Source organism: Amblyraja radiata, chromosome 5 (genome assembly GCF_010909765.2).
Source record: "Amblyraja radiata isolate CabotCenter1 chromosome 5, sAmbRad1.1.pri, whole genome shotgun sequence".
Classification (NCBI taxonomy): Eukaryota; Metazoa; Chordata; class Chondrichthyes; order Rajiformes; family Rajidae; genus Amblyraja; species Amblyraja radiata.
The window spans coordinates 53,901,880-53,916,970 of NC_045960.1; the positions used below are offsets into that span (position 1 = coordinate 53,901,880).

A 15,091-nucleotide genomic window follows, 5' to 3' on the forward strand; every position below is an offset into this window, starting at 1 on the left:
AAATTGATAATACAAATGAAAACCAGACTCTATGTAGATATCACCTTCCAAATGTTTAAAGGTGCTGTCTGGGGATTCAAAAATGTGTAGGGGATATACCTGGTAACCACATAAATCTATACATAACTTCTATACATAACTAAAACTCTGATCTTGTTATCTTCCGGTTTGGCAGTCTTTCTATTGGCAGTTCGCGATAGCGCTACAATTTTCCGCCAGCTCACTCATTGTTTTCCTGTGCTGCGAATCCACCAAGTTTCGTTCCGATCGGTTGAATGTCGTAAAAGTTAGCGAGGTTTACAAATCTTTAAAACTGCGCTTGCGCAGATCGATCTCATCTCCTGTCACTCCCCGGGACGGTCCGCCCCGTCCTGCCCCATCGCGTCTTTACTGGAGCTGAGGGAAACCGGCGGAGGTTTCCAACCGGACATTCGGAGGGACCTGAAGCAGCCCCGCCCCCAAGCAGCCACCTCACTCCAAGCAGCAGCCCCGCCCCAAGCAGCAGCCCAGACCCAAGCAGCAGCCCAGACCCAAGCAGCAGCCCAGCATTGGAGATCAGACCCAGCCCAGCGTGGGAGACCCAGCCCAGAGTCGGAGATCCAGCCCAGCCCATAAACGGAGACCCAGCCCAGCCAAGCCCAGTCGGAGATGTCGCCAAGTGGAAAGCAGAGACTCTGATCCCGGCGGAGGAGAACGACCAGAGCCCGCAGTGAGTCCCCATCGCACCGCCAATTCCAGCCACTACCCCTCTGATCCCCCTCGCTGGCTCATCCCCCCTCCCCCGTGATGCCCCCTCTCCCCCATGGCTCTTCCCACGTCTTTTCTCTGATCTCACTCCCCCCCGCCCACACACTCCTCTCCCCGCACAACTCCCCCTGCCCACACACCCCCCCCCCCCCCCCCCCCCCCCCACCTACACCCCCCTCCCACACCCCACCGCCCACACAGCCCTCTCCCCCCAGATAACTCCCCGGCCCCCAAACCCCCCCTACCCCCGCCCAAAACCCCCACTCACACACTGTTCCCCCCACAATCCCTCCGCCCGCACACCCCTCCCCCCCACAACCCCCCCACCCACACACACACCCCCCCCACCCACACACGTACCCCCCCACCCACACACCCTCCCCCACACACTCCCTCCCACCCCTCCCGCCCACATACACACCTCCCCCACACCCCCTGCCACACAACCCCTCCCGCACACCACCCTCTTCCCCCTCCTCCTACACCTCCCCGTCCACACACACCCCTCCTCCTCTCCCACCCCACACCCCCCCCCGCCACACACCCCACTTCCCTCCCCTCCCACACATTAAGGGGATGGGGAGGGAGGGAGGGGGAGGTAGGGGAATGTAGGGGAGGGAGAGGGAGGGGGAGGAAAGGGAGTGCTCGGGGATGAGGGGAAATGAGCCGCGCCTGCTCAGTTACAGGCTATGGGTGAGTGGTGGAATATTGCGTTGGGGAACGGGATGCGTTGGTGGAACGGGTGACTGGTGGAATATTGCGTTGGGGAATGAGTTGCATTGGGGGACCATGCCTCCCGTGTGACCCAACGGTTCCCACTTAGTTTAGTCAGTTATAACGTTGATGGTGGAGGAAGTTCTTGAAACAATAACCAAGGACAGAATTAGCAGTTATTTGAAATGCGTGGATTGACTAGAAAGTGTGACCATCACCACGAAAGTGCATTGTACCTCATTAACTACATCAAGTTTTCTGACGATACTTTGTGAATCGAGATACAATATCCACCAGTAATATTACGGTTTTCCATTGGCCATGAGTCGTCCCATTCTCCCCTCATTCTCTTCAGATTCATACACAAAAACCTATTCTGTTTTTTTCCTCTATAACCATTCCAATAACCTTAGTCTCAGTTGTTCTTCCTGCTTAAGTGATTTGATAATTGAACAGATTTTCTTGCAGCATTTCATGGAAGAAAATGTCAAATCAGTATCGTTTTAATTATAACTATTTGATAATAAATAAATTGTCGGGAATTTTTATGCCATACTCAATTTGTTTACAATTCATTTTCATATACTATTATAATTGTTTGTATTTCATTCGAGCAATAAAAGTTAAAACGCACTTCATGCTTCAGAAATGAATCAGTCTGAAGGACAATACTGGCGTGCAGCAGAATAAAATGAAAACATAATTGTTGGAAATATTCAGCAGGTCAGGTCTCATCTGTGGGAAGAGAAACAGAGCTTCGAAGGTTTTTAGATTTCCAGCATCTGCAGTTTTTGTTTTGATTTTCACTTTGTGGCAGGATAACCATGAATACGTGAATTCTGAGTAAACCTGGTCAATGGGTTTTCCCTGAACCATGAAATGGAGTTAGCCTTTTATCCTCCACATATCCTGTCCTCCACATAATAATGTTTATCTATAAATTGTCCACGTTAATAATGTTAACATTGTAAATATGAATAACATCACCATTATCAGATGGCTTTCTTCCCACAGGGCAGCAACTAGTTCATTTCAGTCAGTATTGATCTTAAACCATTTTAATCAATTTATATGAATATTAACATTACCTCAGAACCAGATTATTGTCAAAATGCCAGTACTCCCTCGGGCCATTATGGTGTATCAGAGCATGATGTCATCCTGTACATACACCCTTCAACAGACACCAGGCATTTTGCTCAATTATGTTTATTTTTTTAATGTTAAAGTTAATTTGTTTACAGATAAGCCTATGTTTACTCTTTCTGGAGGGTTCCCAGCAAACATAAATTCACGTTTTTATGGGTTTTACTTCTGGATTTATCGAATTAATAAAAAATAGAAATCAAATCATAAGGAAACAAAAAATTAACCCCAACACCTAATTTGAGGAAGAACATCCTTGTGATTGAGGTAGTGCAGCGTAGGTACACGAGATTGATCCCTGGGATGGCGGGACTGTCATATGAGGAAAGATTGAAAAGACTAGGCTTGTATTCACTGGGGTTTAGAAGGATGAGGGGGGGATCTTATAGAAACATATAAAATTATAAAAGGACAAGCTAGATGCAGTAAGGATGATCACAATGTTGGGCGAGTCGAGAACCAGGGGCCACATTCTTAGAATAAAGGGGAGGCCATTTAAGACTGAGGTGAGAAAAAACTTTTTCACCCAGAGAGTTGTGAATTTATGGAATTCCCTGCCACAGAGGGCAGTGGAGGCCAAGTCACTGGATGGATTTAAGAGAGAATTGGATAGAGCTCTAGGGGCTAGTGGAATCAAGGGATATGGGGAGGAGGCAGGCACGGATTATTGATTGGGGACGATCAGCCATAATCACAATGAATGGCAGTGCTGGCTCGAAGGGTCGAATAGCCTCCTCCTGTACCTATTTTCTATGTTTCTAATTGAATAAGGAACTTAGGCACAAAATGCATTGTGTGTCAATAAATATTATTTTCAGTTTTTAATGAGTATTTTCCTGAATTATTCCCGATCACAAACAATAATATTTTTTTCCTAATTATCGCCATTTTTATCTGATAAATTTTGCTCAATGTGGCTCCTGAGCTGGTGTAGGTTCCCAATTTAGCATATAATAGTTCCTTGAGTTCCTGTCTGGCTCCTTGAAAACAACTGCCTTTTAGATGGACAAAACTGCTGCCAGAGTACATTTCACTGATTAGTCTGGCACCCATATATGTGCAGATTAGACCCACTGCTAAATTTGGCACCAGCATCAAACTGGCATAGGTTAGTCTAGGGATTAATTAGTTCCCTGACTTGTCAACTCCTTTCACGTACAAGACTAATCTCTTGAGAAAATCTGAAAAATATATCATCTTTAAAAATTTAAGTAGGATTCTTTGGATCTCATAAAACACACTTGCAAAAATCATTTGGTATTTGACATAAATTTCAATCTGACAATTAAGCCTTGGAAACTGATCGGGAAAATTTGCGTAAACATTTAGCACAACTTAAATCTTAAAAATAGTTGTCCCTATGTCAAAAATCCATCACATCTCTAAACTGATAATGTTTCTTTAAACACAGGATACCTTTCCATTTCTTTAAATTCCCAGGTTCTAGTGCCATCTAAAATAATCCAAAGCAAGAGGTGAATCTGCTATGTCCCTTCCTCACCACCAACATCACCAAAGTTAACTCCTAAACATTTGAAACACATCTGGTGTCTTACATTTTTGAACCATTTACAGGGGAATAGTGATCACAATTACTTGCCTCTTTGGTTTTGTCCATTTCATTCTGCAGAGCTTGTTTGGTAATTTCAGCCTCTATTAACTGCTGCCGCAAGGTTTCATTCTCTTCCTCTGTTTTAGTGCGTTTTTCCTCCACATTTTCCAATTCGTGGTGCAGCCGGACAGACACGTCTTTGGCAACCTGTGATGGATGACAACAGTCAATAGGATAGTTTTAATATACAAAATGCACATGACTAATTGGTATTAAAATAGATGCGAATTGGTTAGATAGAGGCCAGTTCCTTCAAAGGTGCCAAACTGTATTTGCATTTAATAACTTTAACGATCTAGTTACACGTGACAGATTGAAAGTGAGCTGACCTTAAGGTCCTGCTCCAGACTTCTCAGTAGCTCGTTGTCCACCTCCCCGGTCTGGGCGAACCTCATCCTTTTCCTCTCGGTCTTGCGCAGGCGGTATTGCAGGATCCGGCAGTTCTTGTTGGCCCGCTCCAGCTCTCGCCTGAGGTCTTGCAGCTGGCACGCATCCTCCTCGTAGAAACTGTCCCTCATTTCATCCATTTCGGTTCGCATCTCCTCGATCTCGCCCTGACAAAGGCAAAGCTTTCATTTTTTTTAAGGAAAAAAAATGATCGAGTTCAATACTAAAATATAAGCAAAGCAAAATGGAAGGTAACCCAAAAGGTGGAAAAAACTCCTTGCAATCTGCGACAGGCGTTCCCGAACACAATGGCCATATTGGCTGGGTTTATAAATTGTCAACATCATCTTACATTGCAGCTTGGGGCCCGGGAGAATGAAGGTCCGTGGTCCCAGATGTTAAGGTCTTGTTATTGTGTTGTTGCGTTAAAACACACTAATGACACTCCCACTCCCATCCCTTCATCTGACCACATCACCCCCCACCCTCGCCAATGTCTGCAATACACCGGGACAAAAGCAAGAGCCTACCTTAAGGCCCAGGTTTTCCGAGCGCAGCTTCTCGATCTCATTTTGTAGGGTTTCTTCTTGCTCCATCATCACCGGCTCCATGGTGGAGGCTCCGGCTGCTGTTGTTGCTGTTGTTGCTGCTGCTGCTGCTGCTGCTGCTGCTGTTGTTGCTGCTGCTGCTGCCGCTGCCGCCCTCTCCTCTGGCTCGGCCGCACCTTTGGTGTGCATGGCGGCGACGGCGCCGCTGGACAGTGCTTTGCCCGCGTTGGGCGGCGCCGATCCCACGCCGGCGCGTCCCGGCCGCTCCTCTCGCAACTCGCCGTCTGCACGCAGCTCCCCGCCCCTGCCCCTGCCCTTGTCCGCCACGGCTGCTAGCACCTGCCGCTGCGACGTTGCCGGCACCTCGGCAATGCCCAGAGCGCGGCCACTGTTAGCAAGGTTTGCCTCAGACGTCTTTTCTCCCTCCTCGCCGCCACTGTCTGGAGCCGCCGCCGCCAACGTTTCAGCACCAAGGACAGTTGCCGCCGGTCTGCTGGGCTTTTCCTTGACGCTTGCAGCCGCGGAGCTGGAAATCCGGCCGGGATGGTAGCCCTGCTTTAACGCATTAGCTTTGCCAGCCAGCGAAGTCTTGATGGAGGGTCTCGAGTTAATGTCCCGGAATCTGGCCGGCGAAGAGGCCCGTTGCTGTTTTCTACCGTGATAGTGTTGTCGGTTTTCAGCAGCGCCACTGGCTGGGTTCATGGTGTTACTGACATCTACTCGCAATGCTCAGGCAGCTCCATGCATAACACTTTCTGTGCTGCGGGAAATGTCAAGTTAGAACAAAACCGACCCCCTGCAATTACAGATAATACAAAGCTTACTATGCCACGTGTTAAAGTATTTTTCTTTGCAAGTTGTATCGAAAGGAGACGACTTTATTTCAGATGGCGATCACGCTGTTGCCCACAGCAGATCGGTTTGTCGCCGTGGTTAATGCGCAGAACATCAAGAATCATTCGGCCATGATTACGAAGCAATATTCATCCATCTTCCTGCTTCACCGGCGCACCCACAGCTTGGTGGAAACCCTGGTCCGTATCGTCATATTGTATTTAGAAGGCCCTTTTGACAAAATGGTACTCGTATCTGTCAATAAATCAGATTTGTGCAGATAATGTGTAAAACCCATGGTCTTTATTGAGCAAAAACGCTTAAAATTCTAGATATAACGATTAGTTTATGAAAGTTTGTCAAATACCCTACAGATTTTAATCTTTGGATTGGATCCTATTTTCTGTAATCGAAATTAAATTGATGTATTATAATAGCTAATTCTTCTTGCCGGAATTGTTGACTAAATGTACTGGTGTTTACCATGATTTAAAAAAAAAGATTTCCTTACAAATAATTGGTGAATTACATCTTGGATTGTCAAGTTGGAGTTCCTGGACCATGGTAAAAATAAAATCCGAGTTCTTCCAGCCACCATCACAGTTATAAAATTCCTGCTTCTGCACAATTTTAATAATAACGTGATTCTCTTTCGAATGATTTACATTTTCTTTGGGATATTAGATTGCAAGAGAGAGAACTATATCAATGTTTGCATTAAATCATTTAGATTCTAATTCTTCATTGAGAGGATACTGATTCTATCAGAGATCACTTACATGTTTGTAGAAGAACAAAGTTATTTTTATTAGTTTGCCACAAATATATCATTTAGAATTGAAGATATACACAAAATGCTGGAGTAACTCAGCGGGTCAAGCAGCATCACTGGAGAAAAGGAATGGGTGACTTTTCAGGTTGTTGATTTTCCAAGGTGGCTCAGTTTAAAACTATTTGGGAATCATTGTATTGACCTGCCTTAAACCCTTTAACAGGCAATCATGAACTTTATCCCAAAAATTGTCAACCAATTTTTTTCCTTGACTAACAATAATAAGTAATCTGATGTTCTCAATATAACTTGCATTACTCAAACCATAACATGAAACTTAGGCATGATAAAATTGGACATTTTCTCACTTAATGAAAGTTCAATATGGTTTTAAACCCCTCACATACAAAGCATTAATTTAGTTGCACTTTTAATATGATATGGAAGCCTAAAGGATGTCGAGCAATTTTCTGTTTTCTGTTCGTATTGGTGGAAATGTGTCAGACTCGATAACAATCAGCACGGGAGAACCTCAAGGCTGCGTGCTCAGCCCCTTGCTGTACTCACTCTTTACTTATAACCATATAACATATAACCATATAACAATTACAGCACGGAAACAGGCCATATCGGCCCTACAAGTCCGTGCCGAACAACTTTTTACCCAACTTTAACTTAGTCCCACCTGCCTGCACTCATACCATAACCCTCCATTCCCTTCTCATCCATATGCCTATCCAATGTATTTTTAAATGATACCAACGAACCTGCCTCCACCACTTCCACTGGAAGCTCATTCCACACCGCTACCACTCTCTGAGTAAAGAAGTTCCCCCTCATGTTACCCCTAAACTTCTGTCCCTTAATTCTGAAGTCATGTCCTCTTGTTTGAATCTTCCCTATTCTCAAAGGGAAAAGCTGGTCCACATCAACTCTGTCTATCCCTCTCATCATTTTAAAGACCTCTATCAAGTCCCCCCTTAACCTTCTGCGCTCCAGAGAATAAAGACCTAACTTATTCAACCTTTCTCTGTAACTTAGTTGTTGAAACCCAGGCAACATTCTAGTAAATCTCCTCTGTACTCTCTCTATTTTGTTGACATCCTTCCTATAATTGGGCGACCAAAATTGTACACCATACTCCAGATTTGGTCTCACCAATGCCTTGTACAATTTTAACATTACATCCCAGCTTCTATGCTCAATGCTCTGATTTATAAAGGCTAGCATACCAAAAGCTTTCTTTACCACCCTATCTATATGAGATTCCACCTTCAAGGAACTATGCACGGCTATTCCCAGATCCTTCTGTTCAACTGTATTCTTCAATTCCCTACCATTTACCATGTACGTCCTATTTTGATTTGTCCTGCCAAGGTGTAGCACCTCACATTTATCAGCATTAAACTCCATCTGCCATCTTTCAGCCCATTCTTCCAAATGGCCTAAATCACTCTGTAGACTTTGGAAATCATCTTCATTATCCACAACACCCCCTATCTTGGTATCATCTGCATACTTACTAATCCAATTTACCACACCTTCATCCAGATCATTGATGTACATGACAAACAACAAAGGACCCAACACCGATCCCTGAGGCACCCCACTAGTCACCTGCCTCCAACCCGACAAACAACCATCCACCATTACCCTCTGGCTTCTCCCATTCAGCCACTGTTGAATCCATCTTGCTACTCCTGCATTTATACCCAACAGTTGAACCTTCTTAACCAACCTCCCATGAGGAACCTTGTCAAAGGCCTTACTAAAGTCCATATAGACAACATCCACTGCTTTACCCTCGTCAATTTCCCTAGTAACCTCTTCAAAAATTCAAGAAGATTAGTCAAACATGACCTTCCAGGCACAAATCCATGCTGACTGTTCCTAATCAGACCCTGTTTATCCAGATGCTTATATATATTATCTCTAAGTATCTTTTCCATTAATTTGCCCACCACTGAAGTCAAACTAACAGGCCTATAATTGCTAGGTTTACTCTTAGAACCCTTTTTAAACAATGGAACAACATGCGCAGTACGCCAATCCTCGGGGACTATTCCCGTTTCTAATGACATTTGAAATATTTCTGTCATAGCCCCGGCTATTTCTGCACTAACTTCCCTCAATGTCCTAGGGAATATCCTGTCAGGACCTGGAGATTTATCCACTTTTATATTTTTCAAAAGTGTCAGTACTTCTTTTACTTTGAAACTCATAGTATCCATAGCTACTCTACTAATTTCCCTTACCTCACATAATTCAATATCCTTCTCCTTGGTGAATACCGAAGAAAAGAAATTGTTCAATATCTCCCCCATCTCTTTTGGCTCTGCAGATAGCTGTCCACTCTGTCTCTCCAATGGACCAATTTTATCCCTCGTTATCCTTTTACTATTAATATAGCTGTAGAAACCCTTTGGATTTACTTTCACCTTACTTGCCAAAGCAATGGTCCGAGAACACTGATGCAATTATCAAGAAAGCACATCAGCGCCTCTATTTCTTGAGAAGATTACGGAAAGTCGGTTTGTCAAGGAGGACTCTCTAACTTCTACAGGTGCACAGTAGAGTGCATGCTGACTGGTTGCATCGTGGCTTGGTTCGGCAACTTGAGCGCCCTGGAGAGGGAAATACTACAAAAGTAGTAAATACTGCCCAGTCCATCATCGGCTCTGAACTTCCTTCCATAGAGGGGATTTATCGCAGTCGCTGCCTCAAAAAGGCTGGCAGTATCATCAAAGACCCACACCATCCTGGCCACACACTCATCTCCCTGCTACCTTCAGGTAGAAGGTACAGGAGCCTGAAGACTGCAACAACCAGGTTCAGGAAGAGCTACTTCCCCACAGCCATCAGGCTATTAAACCTGGCTCGGACAAAACTCTGAACATTAATAACCCATTATCTGTTATTTGCACTTGATCAGTTTATTTATTCATGTGTGTATATATTTATATAATGGTATATGGACACACTGATCTGTTCTGTAGTCAATGCCTACTATGTTCTGTTGTGCTGAAGCAAAGCAAGAATTTCATTGTCCTATCAGGGACACATGACAATAAACTCACTTGAACTTGAACAATGATTGAATAATGGGTAGGTTTTAATTGTATCTCCCCGTTGGATTGCAACCTTGTCGTGGTCGGGGAGCTTGTGTGTCTCAGTGACCCTTAGAGCTATGCCAGCGGGAGATTCGTCTCCTGTTAGGGTGCCCCATGCTGGACAGGTCAAAGGGTAGAGGCGAGACGAAGAGCGATCCACTGGTCCTCCAGGTTGGAGGATGAGCACAAGGCTAGCAACCCTGTCTCGTAAAACAAATATGTTATGGAAACAGCAATGGAAGGAATCAACACTACTGAGTGGAGGACCTTCGTTGCTGCCCTACATGCCAGGAGGCATAATAGGCAGTAATTAAGTTTAATTGTACGTGTTGATGGTGGATGCCATCTGGTCTCACCGTTGATATTGCTCATTCCTCCAGAAGGTAAAGATTGTATTTTCTTACTATATACTAAAATACTTATATCACGGAATTAAAATGTATAGCAACATTTTTTCAACGTGACAATCAAGTGCTTGAGTTGTCAAACTTTTTAGGTCAGTAAATTTGCTTACATGTAAGTGTGTTTATATTGTCTTGGAATCATCTGCAAGGGATGTACAATTATTTCTGATCCTACATATCCACCAATGTCTTTTCATGGGTGTCCTATCTTTCACCTTTCTTTCCATCCTGCTAATCTGACAATATCCTTTTGCAGAGGCTTGTACTCTTCTGCATGGTTTGTTAAACCATTTGCTTTTATGTCATCATCAAATATTAAGAACATTTTCCCTCTGCCAAATCCATGTCAATTAAAAACAGAAGTGGAGCTACCGTTTAATCCATACAATACCTTCTACATCCTGTTTGTCAATCTACTTACTTTTAAGTGTTCATTTCCTCATACCCTTTAAATATTGTAAACAGATCTTGTAACATGCCATTCAATATATTGAGGATCTGTACATATTACATATCTGTATCACATTATACATACAATATATAATTAATCGGTTGGTCAAATGCATCTTTTCTAACCTTGATCTGTAACAAACCTGACCAATATAGATTATTTGACTTTACACACAAATAATTTTAATTTAATTAGTCTGAGGTTACATGATCTATTATTCTCTCAATGGTGGGAGATGCAATACTAAATTCACTCTCCCAGTCTCCAGCACAATTGTATAATGAGATGGGGGCAGGGAAAAGAGTAATAAATCTGTGTACAAATACTCAGCTTGTGAAATATCGTTCAATAAGGATTGCTTCCCTAGACTCAGTGACCTAGGGACAAAAAAGAGCACATGTCATTGCTCCTGTGACACGGGCCACCCTGTCACATCTGTTTTGGCTCCCAGTGTATATAATTTTAAAACCAACACCTTTCAACGGTATCAATTCGCCTTAATGCATCCATATTTTCACTTGTAATCACTATTTGTAAAAAATGGAAACCATTTAGTATTTCTGCCATTTCTGCACAACTAGATTAATCTTTAATCACAAATCCATTTTTTTACATAGCCTCTGGGATTACAAATATTTCACAACTCCAACTCAGAATTATTATGTCATCTCCAGAGAGATTTCTGAATTCATCAACTTTTTTACCCCCAGAGGCAAACATAGTCTCCTTACATGCATGTTATTTAATGCTCTTTTGTTTCCAGCTGAATTTATTAAAATTTCCACTTTTTACGTGACCTAATGCCAATGTGCCAGGGCAGAGAACTAAGTCCAACAACAGTCAGAATTATCCTGTCCTTCATGTAATGAATTTCCAGTCTTTGTTGTTATACGTGAAAGTGCCTATAATTACATGAGATATTCTCACATATTCATGACCTGATGACAAAAACTCCATCACGACATACTAGTTTACTACTGTGTACCGTTTATGAATGTCTGGATTAAGATATTTGTGATTTCAATCATCTGAAGATGCAAGATCCTTAGGGAAAAAAAGGGTGTCAGGGGGCGAAGGCAGTAAATTGGCGTTGAGAGGGAAAGATAGATCGGCCATGATTGAATGGCAGAATAGACCTGATGGGTCGAATGGCCTAATTCTGCCCCTATAACTTCTGAACATGAAATAAATCATTAAATGTTCATTATTTTTTAATTTGTGTATAAAACAGAAAAACCTATTCATATCTCAATTTAATATTTAAATTATGTTGTCTGTCCTAGTCATAGAGAAATAAACTGTAACCAGATATCTGCTTTTGTTACCTCAAATAGACACAAAAAGCTGGATAACTCAGTGGGACAGGCAGCATCTCTGGAGAAAAGGAATGGGTGATGTTTCGGGTCGAGACCCTTCTTCAGACTAGTTAGGGAAAAGGGGAACAAGGAGAATTACCTCAAACATACCTGAAACATTGAAGTACAGTAGTTTGTAAGAGCCAGCAGTTTGATATCATCCAATGTCATGTCTGCCACAGGTGGTTGACTTGGGCCATTTACCATGTGTCTTAGAAGATATCTCAATGCCTTCACCCTCTCACACCACCCAAAAAAGAAACTGGCTATATTTAGTTCACCCCAAAGAGACCAATGGTCATATGGCAATAATCGACATTATTTTTTTTCTCATTAAATGACAGTAAATACAAGGATTTTGTTCTGGGCATAATTTGTTATAAAGTATTAATGTTTTTTGCCATTATTTTGCATAATTGTAAAAGGTGGTTTTGTAACATAGCTTCAGCAATATCTAATCATATCTCTGCAGTGCAAACATGGATAGATGAAACTTTGGGTTTGTACTTCTCTTATTGACCTTCAGGTAGACTGTAGTATACCAGGGTATTACTGTCAGTTCAGTTAACTGATGGAAATTGGAGGGTTGACTTCCAGAACACTGTAAGCCAAATCTCCAATGAACAAGAATATAATCGTTGCAACAATAACCATACCTATGAGTGCAGCTGATAGTACTTGATCACATGAAATTCCAAACATACATGTTTCTCTGTTAAGTATTTGGATGATAATATGATAGATGTCCACACTTTCCTGAAACTAAACTATAAATACATTTATGTCCCATATCCCCAGTGATATTCCGTGCTCCTCATTGGTAAATTGCAGTGTTTCTTCATTCAGCATTAGGTAAGTCATCGCTAAATACCAGGATGTATTTATGTTCATTGCCCCCTCTAAATGTGCAATCTTCACCTATTCAAAACCCCAACGCCCTACATGAGATCCATTCTATTCCATGTTAAACCATTGTGATACGGACAATCTGTGATCGGGTATCACAACACATCCAGTCAGAATGTATCTTTGTGGCTGCAATTATTAGTCACACCGACATAACTAAACACGTGTAGCTGGTGATCCATTTATTTATTATTGGTCGGTGGGGATTGAAAAAAAAAGTCAGCAAATGCGGGCTTGCCCTTGTGTGGCAATGAATCAAATATGGTTGGTAACTATGATATTTGGAAGGGAGAGGATATTTTGGCTATTGCAGTTTAGTAGCATGAGATTGACATGGCTTTTTTCAAGAAAGGGGAGTCACGTATTTTCGCTGGATTCGTTTGCATAAAGTGTGGGAGTTCTGCGTTCAGACAACAAAATGCCACATGAGGTAACCATCTTGCCTTGTGCCGCCTAAAAAGAGATGGGTGGGGATACAGGGCAAATATTCAATTATAAAAGGCAAACCTAAAATTCGTGAATATTTCACTTCCTCTTGTTGATGACACCTTAACGATATATAATTAAATAAAAGACTCGATGCAAACATTTCCAAATTGCTGCATTGTTTGAAGCAGCGGCAACGTTAGCGCGGCGTCCCTGCAGCAGCTATTGTGCAAAGCGTTGGAGCTGCCAGATTTCCACACAAGGGCAAGCCCGCAAAAGACAAGATCATTAGATCCCGTTTTTTTTTAAAGCCAGTGAATAAACTAACAAGTCAAGTTACTGAGGAGTTCGATAATGGAAACAAAAATAACAGGCAATCCTTGGTGGAGCAAATGCAATAAATCTAAAAGAATAGTCAAAGGGGGGTAGAAGTTTTATTTGCATAGAGTGAAGATGCTTCTTTTCTTTGCGAAGATGCACCCTCAAGTCTAGTAATTGAGCTTCTTGGTTTGGCAAGCGGGAGGTCTGAGGAAGAAGGGACTCACCGTTTTCGGTTTGTGCTGCTGTAACAAGCTTCCATAGCTGAGCTCAGCGTGCTGATTTATTTGCATCTCCCCAGGCTAAAGCATTGCTCTGTCTGATGAGTAGAGACACACGAGCAGGGAGGAGCTTCCCAGTGACTTCAAGGAGCGAACACCATCTGAGGCAGCAGCACGTCAGCTGAACTACAGCTGTCACTTGCTGCGACCTTGCGGGAACTGGCTGGCTGGCGTTATATCGTGCAGCACCGCCTCTTTTGTTTCTTCATCCACTACATTTTCGCTTCTCTGAGACAATGCATTCGATTATCCCAAAGATTTAAAGGGCCAGTTGGGTAAAACAAATTTTACACTGAAATAAAAACACTCAGCAGATCAGGCAGCATACGTATGTGGTAAGGAAAACAGAGTTAGGTGTAGAGTCGATGTCCTTCGCCGGAAATGAGAAAGAGAAAACAAGTTAATTTAAAATTGCAACAACAAAAAAACACCAGCAGGGACAAATAGGGAAAAGAGAATATTTCTCATCGGGTGAAACCAGGATTGCTGTGGGAACGAATTGCACACATCGTGCCGTGGATTAATGGGGGAATGCAGAGAGAGAGAGAGACGATTCCTTTTCGCAATGACTAAAGAAGCCAATTGACACTATGTACTCGACATTGAAGTGTAACATTGTGTCACCGTCAATTGCCATGTGGACAAAACTGATAACGTTACAAATTCCGTCTACAAATTTGCCTTTGGGTTCAGTCGTTTGCAAATCACCGAGGCGCAGTCGTATTATGGGCTGCCAGCAGCAGACTATACACCGCCATAATATCCAAGGACATAAGAAAAACAATTCAATTAGATTGTAAGTGAATGTACTCATAAACCCCCCGTTCCCTGTCCATCCTAATCTTTTCATGAGGTTTTTACCTCTTGAGAATATACAAAAAGGAGATTGAGAATCTCGTAGCCTGGTGCCAAGACAACAGTGTCAGCAAGAAAAAATAAATTGTGATTGACTTAAGGTAGCCAAGCAGTACACACAGACAGACATTGATGGCACCAAAGTAGAGATGCTCAAAAACTTCAAGTTCTTAGGAATAAATATCACCAACAATTTATCCTACACCAGCCACATCAAAGCTATGC

The 15,091-nt window shown here is 42.7% G+C and overlaps 1 protein-coding gene across 3 annotated transcripts in view; it reads right to left on the minus strand.

Moving 5' to 3' along the window:
* soga3 (SOGA family member 3) overlaps positions 1-14,137 on the minus strand; it is a 101,705-nt gene extending 87,568 nt beyond the window's left edge. For all 3 annotated transcript variants that reach the window (XM_033021225.1, XM_033021227.1, XM_033021226.1), the window contains exons 1-4: positions 13,958-14,137; positions 5,137-6,243; positions 4,549-4,773; positions 4,208-4,366 (exon numbers count right to left, since the gene is read on the minus strand). In XM_033021225.1, the coding sequence (XP_032877116.1) occupies positions 4,208-4,366; positions 4,549-4,773; positions 5,137-5,856 (1,104 nt within the window). In that variant the 5' untranslated portion in view covers positions 5,857-6,243; positions 13,958-14,137. The remainder of the gene's footprint in view (positions 1-4,207; positions 4,367-4,548; positions 4,774-5,136; positions 6,244-13,957) is intronic.
* Between the last annotated feature and the right edge of the window lie 954 nt (positions 14,138-15,091).